At 51.0% G+C, this 14,083-nt stretch overlaps 1 protein-coding gene across 12 annotated transcripts in view; it reads right to left on the bottom strand.

Moving 5' to 3' along the window:
- Positions 1-620: 620 nt before the first annotated feature.
- The window catches only part of NCOR2 (nuclear receptor corepressor 2), a 398,218-nt gene continuing 384,755 nt past the window's right edge, over positions 621-14,083 (bottom strand). For 9 of the 12 annotated variants that reach the window (XM_074972263.1, XM_074972262.1, XM_074972266.1 and 6 more), the window contains 3 exons: positions 10,755-10,988; positions 7,871-8,050; positions 622-7,515 (listed from right to left, as the gene is read on the bottom strand). In XM_074972263.1, coding sequence (XP_074828364.1) covers positions 7,340-7,515; positions 7,871-8,050; positions 10,755-10,988 — 590 coding nt within the window. In that variant the 3' untranslated portion in view covers positions 622-7,339. Of the gene's footprint in view, positions 7,516-7,870; positions 8,051-10,754; positions 10,989-14,083 lie in introns of all 12 variants that reach the window. The other 3 variants (XM_074972272.1, XM_074972273.1, XM_074972265.1) reach the window with 2 other exon arrangements.

The following is a 14,083-nucleotide window of genomic DNA, read 5'->3' as shown; positions in this document are numbered from 1 at the left end:
AGAGGGCACATCCACACCGCACGTCGCTTATGGCGGTGTGTAGAGGACACACAGTGCATGGCCTACAGCCTGGGTATAAACTGCAGTGTAGACACGTGGCACTGCCTAGGCAAGTAAAGACACCAGGCCTGAATCCTGTGGGTATGTCCCCTACACAGCTCTATACAGGCCCCAACAGCACCTCTGCCATCTACACTCTGCTATTTTTAGCAGTGCCGCAGCCTCCCCGCTGCTGGAATCTTTCCCTGCTGCAGGAAAAGGCTCTGTCGGTGGGGAAAGGCTCTGGCAGCTCCTTGCTGCCGGAGCTCTTCCCCGCTGCCAGAGCCTTTCACTGTCCCCTGTAGCTATGCATTGCAGAGGAGAGCAGCCTGGCAGGCTTGTACAGCGCACCCTGAAGCCTGTAGCTTGCATCTACACTACTTAGCCATGCTAGCGCAGATACGTCTACCTGCGCTGCCATCCCAGTGTAGACGCACTCTTAGCGAACTCCTCTTTAAACTCGACCCAGTTGTCACCATCGGGTGCCTCTCCTGGAGGTTCGCGCTCTCTGGAAAGGTGAGCTGACCATCTTGCTGCCACTGGGGTGACGTACACAAGAACCAGAGGAGAGCGCTGCTTTGTTGGCAATAAGCTTTTTTTTCTTCTTCTTTTTTATTTAAAGCAGTAAGGCAGTGTTCAGACACTGCTACCCACAATGCCAGTGGGCCTGTTGAGCAAAATGACAGCGAACAAAAACTTCACCTTCAATAGAAGAAAACCAACCCTTTATAGCAAGCCGCATAAATATTTACAACACATCAGTGCTATATACAGTCCATTCTATCATACAACTCGCTTCAAAACCGCTATGCACAATTTGGTTGTACAAAAGATAGATTTTTTTCCCCCTTGTACAGTTCAAACAATAAATTGTCCTTTTATCTTTTTGTTTTGTTTGTACAAATTAGAAAGTTGGTTACACTAACTTCAAACCTTCCGTTTTAAATAGTTTAATATAACCTCCATTTTTGATTGCACGATCAATACAAATCATAGCAGGTAGCACAAAGACATAGGTCACCAAAATCGGACAGAGATTATGCAGACAGTTTTGTATGAAAGAGTCTTTCCTTTCAGCTAACACAGACGGTGCTCACCTTATATGGAAGTTGCAGTCAATGGAGTCTGAATTTAGCTGAATTGTGGTGAACCTGATTTACCAAAATCCAGCTTGTATGTTTAGTACATCCATGGATATATGCCAATAAATCGATTCAGGCACATGTAAAGCATGTGTGTGTGCACGCCTACACACACATGCATATGGAGATCTATGTATATACACACACACACACAGAGTCTAGGAGTGGACACACACTCTCACACAGAATTTACAGTATCTGGGCACAAGGAAGTACCTCGTTTTGAAGGGACTGCCATTCCCGAATCCCTGTGTGGAATGTACATGTGGCCGTAGTCACGAACACTGGAGAAGACTCCACTCCCTTGTACTCAAACAGCAAGAAGAACCTGTTAGATGAACATCAGAAGTGACCAGCGTATTTACAACATCTGTCCTTAGCACTGCATCCCGGAAACCTAAAGCAACAGGCTCCTGGCCACGCACCTCAGCATACTACCAGTGAGTAAAAATAACCCTCTGTCTGACTAATACCATTGCCCCAACGCCGCTCTGGGCAGAGCCAATGACTCTGGGGAAAGTCTCTTAAAAGGATCAGTCCCTTGAAAACCAAACACCGAGCGGAGGGTTGGGGTGGGGTTACAGTTTTGAAATCTTAGTGTCTCTAAGTGCAATAGCTGCTTGTTCCAGCAGCTTTGTGCAAAAGACTGGATCATACCCAGCACTGTAACACTGAAATACCATGTACTGTATGTAACTATAAGAAAAACACCAGTCCTCAGTAATACAGAATACACACTCACAACATCCTGGGTCACCTATTTCTATTCCGATCACCGAGTGAGAGAACCTACCCTCCATTCTTTCTTGACGAAGTTGACAACATTGATGTAAGAGTCACTGGACCCGAATGAATGAATTTACACCAGGAAGTAAGATGTAAGATGTAAAGAGTCACTGGACTGTAAAGTGATGTAAGAGTCACTGGACCCGAATGAATGAATTTACACCAGGAAAAGAGTTTGCACTACAATCAAATGCATTTCACACTCCATGGTGGCAGCTCCACTCCAGTCACTGATATCAACCGGATAAAGAAAAACAGCCCAACCTGGATAAATCCTAGTTCAGGTCTAACCCTACTCACTGAGTTTCTTTGGTCCCACATCGGCCAAATATCATGCATATGGTACAGGACGTGATCCTGCCCCCAGGGAAGTCAGTGGAAGTTTTGCCACTAATTTCAATAGGAATATGATTTCTCACTTACTAAAAGAAAACATCCCTTTAAAGTACAGCTAAGACCTACCCAGATCCTCAAAAGTATGGAGGCTCCTAACTCCCATTGAAATCAATGGCTCAATACCTTTGCGGATCTTGGCCTAGGATGCCATGAACTGTGACTACTCCAAGCTTACGAACGTTTACCAACCCACCCCATTTTCAGCTTGGTTTGGTGCTGTCATTAGACTCAGTGATGCTGGATCTGTCACATAAAGAGCGCCCAGAGAAGTTCTAGGCACACGTGGCTATTGGAGGTTTTGTGGTTATTTCTGGCAACACTACATGCTTTTGGGTTTGCCCTTGGTGTCTTCCAGGGGCACACACTGTGGATGTATCCGCACAGTCGGGTTGGACTGCGACAACAGAGGGGTGTGTGGTTTTGGGGGGACATTTTTTCCAATGAAAATCATTCAACACCTGCCATGCAGACGTCTAGACAAAGGAGGAGCAAGAACAATTCAGACTCCAGCCCAACCAGAAAGCTGCAAAGCTGAGATCGGGAGCTTATAAAGACCCTGCTGCCTCCTCCCCGTAACAATCCTAGCCAAGGCCACCGGTGAGCTCTGGGCACTGCCCGTCTGCATTCGGAAGCAGGGTGGGGATCCGTGGGTGCACTGAGGTTTGATTTTTCCTGGTACTGTACACAGAGGAACAGAACAGTATCTTACTAACAAGGTTTTCTTTGAGCACTTAACCCTGTGAAGAGGAGCCTGGGCGAGTTCCCAGCACAGTCGTTTGTCATTGTTGAAAAACGAGCTGTCCAACTGCTCCATGTGGCAAAGCAGCAATGCCTGACAGCGTACTGCTTGAGGGTCCTGACTGCAACCCCCTGTGTGGAACGAGTCGGTGGATCTCTGTCCTCACCCTAGACTGGAGGAACCATGCCCTGCCTGGCAGCTGTGGGCAGACTCACGACCAAATGGACCAACCTCGCTCCCTAGAGCTGGTCCCTGCAGGTCAGGCTTGGAGACCTCCTTGCAGGGCAGAGTGGGGAACTGGCACTGGGCTGTTCCTTCTGCGAATAGCTCCGGGGAGAGGTGCTCTGGAGCATGAAATTCTCTAGCTGCAGAACAGGAAATCTTTTTAGCCCAAAGAGAACTATAGTGGCTTGAACCTCTTGGCGGCTACAGACCCACCCACCATTCCTGGATACCTCACCTTGGGCATCTGGCTGTCACTCCTTCCAGACAGCGCATGTGCCTAAAGAACAGGTCCCTATTTCCCTGCCCCCTTAGCAAAGGCAAGGTACCACAGAAGCCACAGGATGACGACTATCCAGCCATATAAGATGAGCACTGCTGCACAGAACCCAAACAGACTAAAGAGTCTCAGCAATATTTAAAGAGGTCTGGATTTAACAGAAGACCTTTGCCGAGTGGTTTTGGAGGTTCTCTCTTTTTCAGTAATCCCAGGCCTGTCCTTGTTAAACGCAGCGAGCTCCGTGCTTTGATGGGGACATTCCAGGTGGTGAAGTTGCAGCTGCACTCATCACTTGACATGCAGTAAGTGCAAGGAAGAAAAGCGACCAATGACTCAAGACTTACCACTCAATTAAGGCTTTGAAAGACTCACTCTGCTCCCAAGGTATTCGACTTCTGGGGCTAAAACCCTCTATGGTGCAAACATCCGGAAGGAAACAATGAACAAGGAGACCCTCCCCTGCTCCTCTGCCTGAAACCCTCCCTTGGGTATCAAGTAAGCAATGGGGCAGCTGAGGGGCTGCACAGACAAACAGCTGCAGCTGCCCGGGACATTGGAAGGATTTGCAAGGCCCCTCCCTCCCCATTAGATATTCCCCCCTCTGATGTAACAGGACTTTCTACAGCACAGTGACATTCACCTGGCCCGGGCTGCCAAGTATAACAGGCATCATCAGATGGCAGCACATGTTTGTATGGCTCTTTGCCAGGTTTTATTTGAACCATGCACTTTGCAGGCATTTCCTTTTCTTCCTGTCAGTGGAGGATGCCCAAGGGTGGAACCCAAACTGTCCATTTTGATGTCCAAGCATTTTCACTTTGACTTGGAGAGTCATGTGAGCATGAATGGGACGGTGGGACAGGAAGGAAGGAAGTGCAACCGTTCTAGCTGGTTGGTTGTTGTTATCATTTGTGCTACATCAGCACATCTGGCATGGGCGGGGAGGGGAGGGGCTCTGTCAGCAAAACCCAAGCCAGCTGGGCTGGCATTTGCAAAGGGGCTTAAAGGGGTTAAGATTCCCAAGCTTCCACTGAAGGTCAATGATAGATGGGTGCCTAACTCCCTTAGGTCCCCACTTAAAACTTCCAGCCTAAATTCTCAAATGTCTCACTTATCTGACACGTTATGACGGCCGCCTTCAGGGACCAGCCCATTCAGGAAGAGAATCCCAGCCCTTCCTCCCAGCTCAGCTCTAGTTTTCGTACAGAACGCCACTTCCTCTGCACTGCACAGCCAGATTCCCCATGAGGCGTGGGAAACACACAAACATCCAGCTCGCCCTGCCAGGATTGATGCACCTATCCTGCTAAGCAAGGACTGGACGGCAACCCCTCACACGTCTGAGACCAGCTTTCTCTGTCCATTCGCACAGGCTACTTGCGTTTATTTCCTCTTGCTGTCACTTACTGCGAGGTACCACTGAGGTCTAGTCTCACCGTGGCTGACAAAGCTTGGATCCTTTAAGGAAACAGGAAAAAGCTGCAGTAAAAGGTCTAAATCTCTAGAGCTAGCTGAAAACTGGGAAGGTTTTTGTGACAAATCATATTTTTTTCTTTTCCAGCGCCAGTCAAAAACGGGCTGGATTTCTGACAAACATTTTGGTGAAAAGCGTGTTCGTGTCTCATTAAAAAATTGCAAACATTTTTGGCAAGACATTGCAGCTGACCTCACTATTACTACAGTGCTAGGCTGTTCTGACCATGTAATTTTTTTAAAGAGGCTATTGGGGGAAAGATGGGGTGAATTTAAACTTCACCCAGAAGAACCTACGGCTTCTTTGTAAAATATTATACTCAAAACGGCAGCCGTCGACCTTTTGTTTCTGAGCTGTGCCACACCCGCAGCAACACCCGGGGAACAAACACACTTACAAATATTTTGTGCGTTGAAAAAAACAAACCAAAAAATGCAGCAGAAAAGACACAAACGTCTGGCAACGTTAAAAACCAGCACATTGTAAAAACACCCCAACCAACCACCAAGTACGATCTTTCTGTTGCTTTGAAATTGGAATCACCCTTGGGACGGTGTTGAAGAAAAATAACCATTGATAGTGTGACACTGTGAACCTTTTCCGTCGATATACTCCTCGCAGATCAGAGAGATTCTGTGCACAGCAGCTGTCTGTTCCAACAGGCAATGGGAGAGGCAGAAAGTCTATGTCCTGCTCTTCTTTCCTCTAGTGTGCAGAATGCAAAGCATTTAATACATCATCTTCCCCCCCGCCCCGCAAATCCCCAGAGTGAGAAAGCAGAAGTGAAGGAAAAACAAAAGTCTAATATTTTGTTCTTGAACCGTGTAACTGCAGATATGATCCAACATCATGGAATGAAAAATAATATAAAGCAGAGCATTCATGTGCATCAGAAAAAATACAATACCAACGTTTTAAGTTTCTCACGAATCCCCTCCCACTGCAAACAAAGCCACTGACAAGGTCTTCGGAAAGGCTCCCTTGAGATCTCTGTGCCAGAGAGTAACCCTCTGCAAGGAGGAGAAAACCCCTGTGGGCTTGAGAGCAGTACATGTAAGAATGAGGAGGCCCTGCAGGTGTGGTAACATTTTTTTTTTTTTTAACTAAGTTAATACATTCTACTGACGTACAGACAACTGGGCCGGGCCAACGAGACCTCTTTTACATTTCCATACAATGGACAAACTCGTCAAACTTTGCACGCACCAACAGAACCTCTTTTCCAGGAGCCGAGACTGAAAGCAGCACGTAATACTGTTTTAAGTCCTTCCTCACGTCAAACATCTTGACATAATTCACTGAAGGTATCAAAAATATACCCTGTAGACCAATACATCATTTACAATTGCTTTTTCTCACCAGTCAGGAAACAATGCACTTGGAGCAATGGAGTCCCTTCATCTGCAGATTAATGCACCACAAGATGGGGAACTTCTTCTGATTACAAGGTAAACCAAGGGTTTCTTTCTCAGAAGGACTTTTTTTTTTTTAAAAAATGGATCCTTAGTTTTCCTCCCCCCACCCTGTATTTTTTATTTGTTTAAGCTTTTCTGGGGCCTGATCTGTCGAGGCACTGCTGGGGAAGTTAATCCCATGCAGGGGATGCCTGTAAGAAAAAGAACATCCCAAGCAGCCCAAGAGGAACAACATGGGGCCCGTTTGATTTTATAAATCAGTGGCGCAGCCCATGGGCTGATAAACACACGGAGCAACCTGGAGGCTGGGGAAGGGCAGCCTAATCCTATTTCAAGTACTCAATAGCAGGCAACACGGGTGTGCAGGCAGAGAATACATGCTATGTGTGTGTATAGGCACGCGCACACACATATAGTATACGCACACGCACCCAAGCACGCTCACTCTCCTCCCAACATGGGTTTCCTCGTTCTCACCGAATCTAAGGAGTAGAACTGGAGCACCAGCTGGTCTCCCCTGAGTAAACAACTGGGATTCAGTGAGCGACTGCATCCTTTGGAGCTTCCTCCCCCCTCCCATCAGCTGTTCACAGACTGTATCTCAGGCTCTCAGCGGCTGTGTGAGGACACCAGTGCTGGAAAGAGAACTAGGCTGGGTTCCATCTGGCTGTCTTAAGGCTTTAGACTGAAGAGGGTTCAGAAATTTCCTGATGTGAGAAATCGACCGATTGGAAAAGCGCTGCTCCGGTTTCTTTGCTGACAGCGCCATGGACTGATATGGTCGGAGTCCACCTTGGCCAGCTCGCTACCCACGCGTGTCCGCTCTTCTCCCTCCCTCTCTTTCGTTCATTCACTGTCTGACAGCGTTTCGTACTGGGAGCAGAGCAGGGGCTTGGGCTCCTCCTCCCAGGCGTGGTGCTGGCTGGTGGAGTTCCCTTGTGGAATGGACGCTGGCGGCGGGGCTGTCACCACGCCGGTTGGAAGCCTCATTGTCAGTGGGTTGTATGGAAATGGCGTGGAACCTGAATCGGTGCAGAAGGAAAGGAGAAACTCAACATGGTCCAAGAAGCGGCCCAGGGCAGGGAATTCACTCACCAGCACCCTCCACTCAGTGTCAGAGAGCCCCCTTGCAATTCAGCACAAGTGGCAGGGAAGAGAGGCCCAGGAATGGAAGAGGAGCAGGGCCTGCGGGTCAGGAGTGAGATGAACTGGCACAGCTGACTCCCGCGGGGTGTCCCCAGGTATAATAAGAAGTAACTTCCCTAACGGGACGAGTCAGCTGACGCTGACCCGGGTGTCTGTCTGGGGAGGCAATCTCACCCTCCCACACCTGGCAGAGTGCAGAGCCAAAGCCCCCAGGGGGCAGCGCTGCGATACCTGCGGACGAAGGCCTGTCCTCCCAGACTCGATTGGTTAGCGGTGTCCTCCTGTTACAGTCCCCCTCTGAATGAACGGAAGAAACTGACGGTGGTCTCTCTCCAGAGGACAGGCCCGGCGCTGGAGACTTGGCCTTGCGGCCATTGGGTCTGGCAGCAATCTTTGGCTTCCCTCCTCCTCCTGCGAAGAGAAGCACCTTGCTTGTCAAACTGATCGCTGGAGACACACGCCACATGGCCAAGGCAGCAAAAGCGGCTCATGATTTTGGGTGCCTAACCGGAGATGCCTTAAAGGAGCCTGATGTTCAAAGGGGGGGGGGGGGTGCTCAGCAGCTCCTCAAGGTCTGGCCCCTTTAAGGAGTCTCTGGATGAGTCCCCAATATCACTAGGAGCTTGATCTAGGTCTCTTGCATGTTCAGAACTGCGCGTGCTGCCTTCAGGTACCACTAGAGGTACAGGACGCTTAGCATCCGCGAACCTTCACAGCAGACGTCTGGGCAGGGAATGGTACAGAACAGAGTTCTTGGCATTTCCCAGCCAGAAACGGGCAGGTTTTCCCATGCTACAAGAGTGCGCCTGTATTCAGGGCGTTCTACCAGCAAACCCCTATCGACCGGTCGCTAAAATGCCCAAGGACTTCAAGGCCCTCTGCTGGAACAAAGAAGCTACTGCAGCTGCAACGGAAAGGCTCAAAGGGCCAAATACTTCCCTGACTTACCCCCCACGCCACCATGGCATTGTCGGTTCCTTGTTGAACTCACCTGCTACCACGAAGCAAGCTGCAGCAGCTTGTATCCGGCATGGGGGCTGCGCACTTGGACGCACTGAAGGGTCTGGCACAAGGAGAGAGTGGGCTGATGAAGGGTGTTTGCCTGCTGGCCCGGCCTGGCCGTTTTTCTGCAAGGGACTGGGGAGTGCCTCATTGAACTCCTAAAACCCAGTGCCAGGGGCCTTGAGTGACTCAGTAGGACAGGGACTGCGTGTGAGAAGGAACAGGAACCCACATGCTCCTCCTCCCTCTCTACAGACAGCCTGGATGCAGGGCCGCCCGGGAGCACAAAGGGGGCAGTTTGCCCTGCCCCTCCACTTGAGATGGCCCCCATGCCCATGGAATTTGAGTGCGTATGGCCTGGGGTTACAACACCACTCACTCCCTGTCCTTACAGAGAGACAGTCAGGCCAAACCTGAATGGTGCTGTGACCCCATGCACCGGGCTGCAACGCCCAGAGCAGGGAGCTTGACCCAGCCCTGCAAGATGGGAGTCGCTGCTGTGGGGTGAGTGTGGGGTGGGCTCTCTCTCCAACCCCCCACACCCCTGAGTCCCATTTGTCTCCATGGTAATGGTTTTTGGAAGGGTAGGGGCCTCACTTTCAGATTTTGCCCCAGGCCCTCAAAATCTCTGCGTGGCCCTGCCAGAAGGGCTCCATTCTGGTGAATTCCCAGGATAAGCAGCAGAGCTCCCTGTTCTCCAACCCAGCCATGTCCCGTCCTTGCCAGGACGAGATGTAACTCAATGCTTCTGTAACTGGAGCCATGTTAACCCATGTGGATGGCAAATCAATTGGTATTTGGGGGAATGACGGACTCCCCACCCCCTGCCCACATTTCTGATTCTACCCACCTCCGCACGTCCTAGCGGCATTGGGGAGATTCGTGGGAATGGCTGTCCCCGGAGCTGTACAATGGCCCAACCCTGAAGTCAGGGGCAATTCCTTGCATTTGACCTGCTGCACAGGCTTGCAAGCAGTGTTCTCACGTCCTGGGATGCCCAATTTGTGGCATGGGGCGGGAGGAGCAGTGGGTCTTCTGGCCTCAGCAGGGATGCTCCCCTCCCCGGCTTTCCAAGGTTTCTGCCTTATCCCACCATTCTCAGTTGCCTTGAGGCTTCCCTCCCATTCCAAATGCCTCCCTCTGCTGTCCCCTGACACGGCATCTCTCCCCAGCCCCAGCTGTTTTGGGGGGCTGCCATTCCCACCGCTCCACGAGCGAGCCAGGCTGTCTTCCAGAGCAGAGCGACAGATACAGCACCAGGCCTTTGCAGCGGCTGAATGGTGGGCAGGCAACACTGACAGCTAAAGAAAAGCTTGGAGCCAATCTACAACCGTGGTTAACCATCAACCCAGCCGAGAGCAGGTGAAGACTCCCCCTGGCAGGTACATGGGGAGCCCCAGATGGGAGGTTAACCACGAGCCCTGCTACCATCTGAATGAGGTCATTTCCCCTGGCACTGCAGGTATCACACAGCCAGAGCTAGGGACACCTGGGCTGGCGGGGAATGGAAAACTTTGTGCTTCTCTACCTCCAGTGCCCCAAATGTCCCTTCCCTGATCCCCACAATGGGGCGTGTGTGTTTTAAAGGACTATTTTTATTCAGGGGGCACATTTCTACCAAGAGAAGCATGGATTTCTCACTGGGTGAGTATCTCTTTTGGGGCAATATGATCTCAGGCCCTGATTCAGCAAAGCACTCAAGAACTTGATTTCAATCAAGTGCTTTAACTGAAGCAGATGGCGCTTTATGCAAATCTAAACGTTTGGCTCAGCAGGGAGGCTTAAAGGCCTTGCTGAATCAGGATCCTCGCTCGGGCTTGGGATTTGTTTGAAATCTGCATTTCTCTGCAGTGTCTTTCCGTTTTTTTTTTTTTTTTTTTTTTTTAAATAAACCTTGACAACATAAGAAGAAAAGGAGATTAAACAAGGAAAAGAGCCCGGTCAGTGTTTTAGAGAAAAAGCAACAGCCCCTTTCAGGCTCCGACACGAACATAACAGATTCCAGGATTAATCAGCGAATTCACAAAGCTCGAAGGGAAAACACAAAACAAAGAGGATATAAAAAAGGAATGAATAACACTGAGAAACGGCGAAGGTGCAAAGGGCTGCAGACCTGGCAAGGAGCGCATGTCGTCATTCCGTCCGTCAGCAGCGGTTATGGGCATAGCAGCGGGCACGCTTGCACTGGCATTCAGAGAGTTAAAAGCATTGGCATTGGCACTGAGAGGCGAGCGCTCTTCCCACTGCTCGTCATATTTACCCATTAGGGCCTTCCTAATTATTGCCTCCAACCCCATGTTGGTACTGGAATTTTCTTGAACCGACTGGCTTCTACAACTGATTAGCCCTGGGAGATACGGAAAGGGGAAGGAGAGGTGAGGGGTGGGAGATGGGTTGGGGGGGGAACCAAATAAGAAGAAAGATGGGGGGGGGGGGGAAAAGGAGACAAGGGAGAAGGGAAGAAACAAACAGTCAGCACATTCTTGCAAAGCAACAAAATTTGTCATATTGTTTTTAAGCTCTGCAGTGCACTCCATCCCCCCGCCCCGCCCCAGGGCTTGGCAGGAGCTGGGGGGGTGGGGAGTTAGAAAACTACTTGCTGAGTGAGGAAGAGTCGGGGGGGGAGAGGGGGGAGTGATTTAAAAAAAATTTTTAAATGGAGACCCCAATGCCTCAGTAGCTGAGGAGTGACAATGGAGTGACAGGAATGGATCCTGTGGCTGGCAGTGCCTCGTGGGCACACGGCCCAGCAACAACCTGCTGGGGAACTTGTCCTAGCTCTCCTGTCGGGTTGTTCTCTACTGGGTCCGGTGGGGCGGGAGGTCAAGAGGAGAGAATCCGTCCCCGTGCTGTTTAATTCCTTCCCAGCCCCCTGCACCATCTGTAGTCCGGACTCCATCGGGGCCCAGACACCCACATCTACAGGTCAAATGTCATTAGGAAACAGGATGCAGAAACGCAGTGATGTGTTTGAGTGCTTGTGAGTCATCAGAAGCCATGCAGTTATGGTGCAGCGCCGCACAGGGACCGCAGGGCACTCGCTCAGCCACGGGACCGTCATTCCCAATGCGCCGGTTACAGGAAACGAGCAAGGGCAAAACTTAGAGAGTCAAAATACAGGCAAGAAAATAAAATGCCATGTTTCCTTAATGGCCCCTTTGGTGCCTGCAGCCCCCTCTTCCCACCCTCAGAGCAATTCTCCTCTCTCAGTGGGAATGCTGCAGCCATGGTGCCCCCTCCTCGTATCTTATGCAGCGGAGCGCACACACGTTCATTCCTCCCCCTGCGAATGAGCAGCATCCCTGCCCAGCTCCCAGCACACACACTCTGCTCTAGCGTCCCCAACCCACCTACATTCCCGAGCGTTTGCCCTTCTCCTTCGCTCAGCTCAGCAGAACCACCCTTAGCTACAGGCTTTTCCCTGCAACACTTCCAGTCTCACACCCAAGCTCCTGCTGACACAGACAAGGACACGCAACCCCCGCCTCCAGTGCTCCTAGCTCACAGCTAAAGGGATCCACCTGGCTCGACTGCCTGCATGAGTCAGCTTAACCACTGTGCAGGGTCAAAACCTGGCTCTTTGGTCACCGCCTCCCTTCCCCAATACTAACTCTTACTGGGAAGCTTTAAGGCAGAGAACCCCATTGCCAGCAGCCTCTGCCTTGCAGATACCACAGAAACTTGGGGCTCACAGAACTCTTGGATCAAACAAAAAAGGGTGGGAATGCACAGTGGGCATGGGTCTAGTTCCCTAGCATAGAGCGGGATGCCAGGAGGATCCATGGCTGAGGCCTGCCTTTCGACCAAATGGCGGGGTTTGGGGACAGTGCAGGTCCCTGGGAAGTTTAGGCATTCTACAAAAAGACCAGTCCCGGCGTAACACCACTGAAGTCCGTGTTCTTAGAGTGGGGACTCAGCTAGGAGGGCCGTAGGTTTTGGTTTGATACAGAAAAGCAAATGAATATGATCCGCTAGCTCGGTCTGTCTGACTCATGAAGCGTGCTATATAGTGATGCATGTGTTCACAGTGCACTTCAGCTGAGGGGCGCAGAGTGCACTCCAGCTAAGAAGGAAGCCCCCACAACTTCCTTGGGAAGCAGGCACTGCTGTACCCATTGCACAGAAGGGGAAAGGGAGGCCTTGCGAGGTGAAGTGACTTGTCAAGGGCAACCAGCAAGCCAGTGGCAGAGCTGGAGCGAGAACCCAGGAGCCCTGACTGCTGCTCCTTGTCCTATTCCAGTGCTGTTCTTGGCCCTATCAATGCCTAATCCCTTTTGGGAACGCTCTCCACGAGGCTTCGATAAAATCCGGCAGTGCTTTCCACAGCTTATTTATACACTGCGTGGAAAAAAGGAGCCTCTGGAGAGGAAAGGTGGAGAGCAGCCCTGCTCCAGTAGCCTCTGACGTCTGAAAAGACACACATCTGAGCTGGAAAAAGAACAGGAGGACTTGTGGCACCTTAGAGACTAACAAATTTATTTGAGCATAAGCTTTCGTGAGCTTTTCGTGAACGCATCCGATGAAGTGAGCTGTAGCTCACGAAAGCTTATGCTCAAATAAATTTGTTAGACTCTAAGGTGCCACAAGTACTCCTTTTCTTTTTGCGGATACAGACTAACACGGCTGCTACTCTGAAACATCTGAGCTGGGAAGAGCAAGCCTGTTACAGAAGCAGCCAAGGGGCTGCCAATGAAACTTGAGCCTGCGCCCCCAGGGGCGGCCTGAGGAAAGACCGGCCATCATTTGAGAAGCGGATTCCCCTCAGCTGCAGGGGGAGGATTCTGGGAACCCCTTGGAGCTGGCTGCGCTCTTAGTGGGGAAGGAAGAGGCCTCACAGTCCGGGACTGCTGGGCTCCCCTGTTGCTATGGAGTGTAACAGGGACACTGGCACCAGAGGCCTTGACTTCTCGTGTGGTGCTGGAGTAGGGAGAAGTAGCCTGAATGTCTCCTTTAATGCTGAAGAGCTTGGAGAGACAGAGAGAGAGAGAGAGAGAGAGAGAGAGAGAGACACACACACACACACGCAGAGCCAGGAGTCATGGACTCAGCTCTTTGGAGCCCCGCAGTGCTCTGGTGAGAGGGCTCCCATACGGAAGTACGGTCCCTCCACTTCCAGAACCACCGTTCTGCAGGAAGGGAGCAAAGGTCTTTTTCGCACAGGAGCTCATTGCCACTCAACGGCAAACGCCCGTGAGGCAGGTAGAACTTTAAGGCTCTGGGCCTGTGGCGATTCCTACACTCTTTTCTCATAAATAGAGCTCCTGGAGGTCAAAGGTGACTACTGCCTCTGAAAAACTGCGGCTGTCCCCTCTCAGTAACAAGGTGGGACCTCTGTTCCCACGACAGCATTGCACAGGGACATTTCTGCTGGCCCACCTGGGTGGATGCCATGTTGTCCTCCTCTGAACCTGCCCAGCCCCACTCACGCCTCATCCCCCGGGC

This window comes from Natator depressus, chromosome 15 (genome assembly GCF_965152275.1).
Source record: "Natator depressus isolate rNatDep1 chromosome 15, rNatDep2.hap1, whole genome shotgun sequence".
NCBI lineage: Eukaryota > Metazoa > Chordata > Testudines > Cheloniidae > Natator > Natator depressus.
This window is presented reverse-complemented; position numbering and strand designations above follow the sequence as displayed.